A 3,458-nucleotide genomic window follows, 5' to 3' on the forward strand; every position below is an offset into this window, starting at 1 on the left:
CACTGGACACAGTTATCTACTGGAAAATTGCTATTTTGGGGTGTGCTTAAAGGAAAAGTTTAGCTCTAAACACTGACTAGTGGTCACATTGGAAGTTGCAAAGGTTTAAGTTATTCATGTCAAAAGTTTCAACAATATTGGCAAAGGTTAGCTACGCTTTCTTAACAGCAGAGGGGATAATATTAGACAACTTGTGGTGGACAAATTTCGCTGTAGGCTATCAACCTTTGCTAACTGTCGACGTACAATTATCATTTAATTTCCTAAAAGACTCCAACAACATCTCCTCCCCATATGAGCAGAAAATTACCGTTTGCTTGACAAAAAAAGCTCAACACAAGCTCAACTTACTTTGTCTCTCCAAACTTTTCAAGCACATGTCCTGGCTTTCCTTGGCAGAGGGAGTTGATAATGCTCATGTCAATTAACTAAGTTAATTAAAAGGCAGGCATGTCATTTCTAATTGAGAGCAAGTTGTATTTGATTTCCAAGCCTGTGACAGCAAGGCACCGCCGGATAAAAAAAACTCAGGTGAGGTTTGCATTTTCTTTGGCACACTGCCGCCATCTTATGGGTTCGACTATTATTTCATAGTCGCCTCTGCGCCTTCGCTTAGTTTGGTCCTAGTCAGTTGCCATAGGGAGGAGCGAGAAGCGTCGCCCTAGCAACGGATAGGCTTTAGATATTTAGGATCAATGAGCAACAGAAATCTTAGAAACTGGGTTGAATTTCTCGGAAAATTAACACACCTTCAGTTTCTAATTCATAGACTGAAGCTGTGATGGCTACAAACAATCCGTCCGTGTTTCTCCTCACGGTGAACGGGCAGATTGAAGGAGCGAATGTAAGTGTTTCTCGGTTAGCCTAGCCTAGCAGCTAATTTTAGCGAACACTCGCCTTATTATTGTTTCGACTATGACTTTGTCTTTCGGTACTAACGTTACCAAGTCTCATGTTGAAATGTCTTGTTGTTTTTCAGTTTCCAGAGTACGACAACTTGTACTGCAAATACTGTTTTGTTTACGGGCACGACTGGGCTCCTACTTCGGTGAGTAGCTGGACATGAAGGTTGATTTTGTTCATGGTGTCAGGTCAGTATGTTAATGTTGTAATGTAAACTGCTCTACATGCTGTTAGGAACATACCACAAGCTATAGTCTCATGGCTGTATGTGTGTTTGTGTATTTTCTTCTAGGGCTTGGAGGAAGGCATCACTCAAATAACCTGTAAAGGCAGTCAGTCTTCACACAGATTAATATGGAACTTCCCTCTGGAAACAACGTTTAAGAGCACTAACCCTTCTGGATGTGAGCATTACACACACAAACACACCACATAGCTCAGTGTTGGTAGCTGTTGCTTTCATTCAGGCTTTGAGTTTTATCACTGGGGTTCCAACAGAGCATTTTGGTCCTGGAAGATTAAAAATAGGTTCAACACAGATTATAATTATGATTTCTTCTTTATTTTACAGGGCCTCAGCTTGTGGTGAGTGTGTACGGTCCAGATGTGTTTGGCAACGATGTGGTGAGGGGCTATGGAGCGACTCACATCCCCTTTACACCTGGACAGTCAGTATTGCCTCAGTCATCAACTTCCTCTTCTTTATTTATGCAACAGTCAACAAATCTTAGTTGTGTTAGTGGTTTATATATAGCGCAGGGTGTTATATAATAATATATTCCACTTAATAACAACATATATCCTGTGATCTCACCAGAATTTTTCAATGAAGAGCATTTTTCTTTTCCAGACATACTCGTACCATCCCCATGTTTGTACCTGAACCCACATGGAGACTTCAGAAATTCACAAGGTGAGATGTATGAACAGTGGTGTGTTTCGTCATCTTTCTCTGCAGCTGAGTTATTGCGATGGATGGTGTCAGGCCCATTTATTGTTGAACTGTATATCATGAAGTGTTCAATAACTATATTTGAGGGATTGCAAAAAAAGGGATTTATGTTGGCAGATATATCGATATTAGGATTTTTTATTCCCTATTATCAGTATCTGTCCCAAAAATCCAGCAACAGTCATGCCCTAATCACTACACAGACAGCTGCTGCCTTACTGACATGCTGTTCACACCACGCTCGCTGTCTAGACATGACCTTCGGCATCTGTGGTGAGAATACTCCACATCAGCTGGCATTGATTGCCAGCTGCTGTTATTAGTGCACCATAGATACACGCTTATCAAGGTAACTCCCACCAACCCATTAAGCTGTATGAGATGTATCTGGACCTTTTTATTTTTACTGTTCAAACAGTAACATTGGAAGTATTTGTTTTTCCGCTTGGCCTGGGAAAAGTCTCTGTGCGCGGTGCTTTTTCTTTCACATGCAGCCAGACAAATCAGTGTTTAGGCTAGATACATTGACACATCACTTCCTGTGGGTCATGGATGGCTTTTCAGGTAGCAAAGCAATTAAAACATTTCATGATTGTTTTGTTTTAATGTTAAAGACTCATTCAAGAAAAATACAGTTAGAAATCTTATTTAAAATGTCATATCATATTTGGATGATACTGTCAAAACATCATCTACATTGAATATTTTAATATTAACTTTTTGTGTCAGTGACTCACTCATCAGATTAACCCTACGATGCATACAATATACTGTACACCAGCAGTTTAGTTCACTCCGAGGTTCAATGCCACCCTCCTCTCCTCTGTCTTTAGTTTTAACATGTTTTCCTTTCTTTTGTAGCTGGCTGTTGGGACGGCGGCCTGAGTACACAGACCCTAAAGTAGTAGCCCAGGGTGAAGGGAGAGAAGGTTTGTGTGGATTTTTCTTTAATGTGCCGAAACACAAAGCTCTCACATATGGATGGTTGTAATTCAGGTCTTTAGTCATTAATAATCTAATTTGATTTATCTCAAGACTTGGAATTTAATTGAACTGCCAAATGTAACATTGTCATTATTAGGCATGTCAGTCTCCATATGTTACTATTAAGGTTTCAGGTTAAAATGAGTTATCATAACAGGATTCTTTCTGGGTTTGTTTAACGTATCCTGTTTGTATTACTTCTGTGTTGCAGTGACGCGGGTTCGTTCCCAAGGCTTCGTTACTGTCTCCTTTCATATCATGACCAAAGACATGAAGAAATTGGGCTATGACACAGGACCGTCAAACCTTTCATGCACTCAGTCATATTCGGCCACATCTGGCTGGTCAACAGAAGAGCAGCTGTAGAAATCGTAGTTACCTAAAGGACTGTTTACGGGACAAGCAGCTGGTGGGTTTTTCTACTCCTTCTTCCCTCGAGTGTTTGTTCCCCACCAAAAACACAACACTCACTTAAAATACGAACTAACATGTTTACTTCCTGCTTTATAGACTCAGTCACATACGCACACGCTGTCATGCTCAAGTGTTTTTATAGTACAAATGTGTAGAATTGAAATTTACATTTTAGCATATATTTGTATTGTCTTAAATTTTTCTG

At 40.0% G+C, this 3,458-nt stretch overlaps 1 protein-coding gene across 1 annotated transcript; it reads left to right on the forward strand.

Moving 5' to 3' along the window:
* The first annotated feature begins 660 nt into the window (after positions 1-660).
* b9d1 (B9 protein domain 1) lies at positions 661-3,458 on the forward strand. The gene is made up of 7 exons (XM_053338569.1): positions 661-844; positions 980-1,048; positions 1,196-1,307; positions 1,475-1,571; positions 1,754-1,816; positions 2,717-2,784; positions 3,051-3,458. Exons 1-7 carry the CDS (start codon positions 782-784, stop codon positions 3,203-3,205), a joined length of 627 nt encoding a protein of 208 aa, XP_053194544.1. The 5' UTR covers positions 661-781; the 3' UTR covers positions 3,206-3,458.

Source organism: Scomber japonicus, chromosome 18 (genome assembly GCF_027409825.1).
Source record: "Scomber japonicus isolate fScoJap1 chromosome 18, fScoJap1.pri, whole genome shotgun sequence".
In the NCBI taxonomy this organism is placed as follows: domain Eukaryota; kingdom Metazoa; phylum Chordata; class Actinopteri; order Scombriformes; family Scombridae; genus Scomber; species Scomber japonicus.

Coding starts and splice junctions, on each gene's coding strand:
- b9d1 (XM_053338569.1), top strand. CDS start 782: ATGGCTACAAACAATCCGTCCGTGTTTCTCCTCACGGTGAACGGGCAG. Junction 845..979: donor GGCAGATTGAAGGAGCGAAT/GTAAGTGTTTCT, acceptor GTTGTTTTTCAG/TTTCCAGAGTACGACAACTT. Junction 1,817..2,716: donor AGACTTCAGAAATTCACAAG/GTGAGATGTATG, acceptor TTTCTTTTGTAG/CTGGCTGTTGGGACGGCGGC.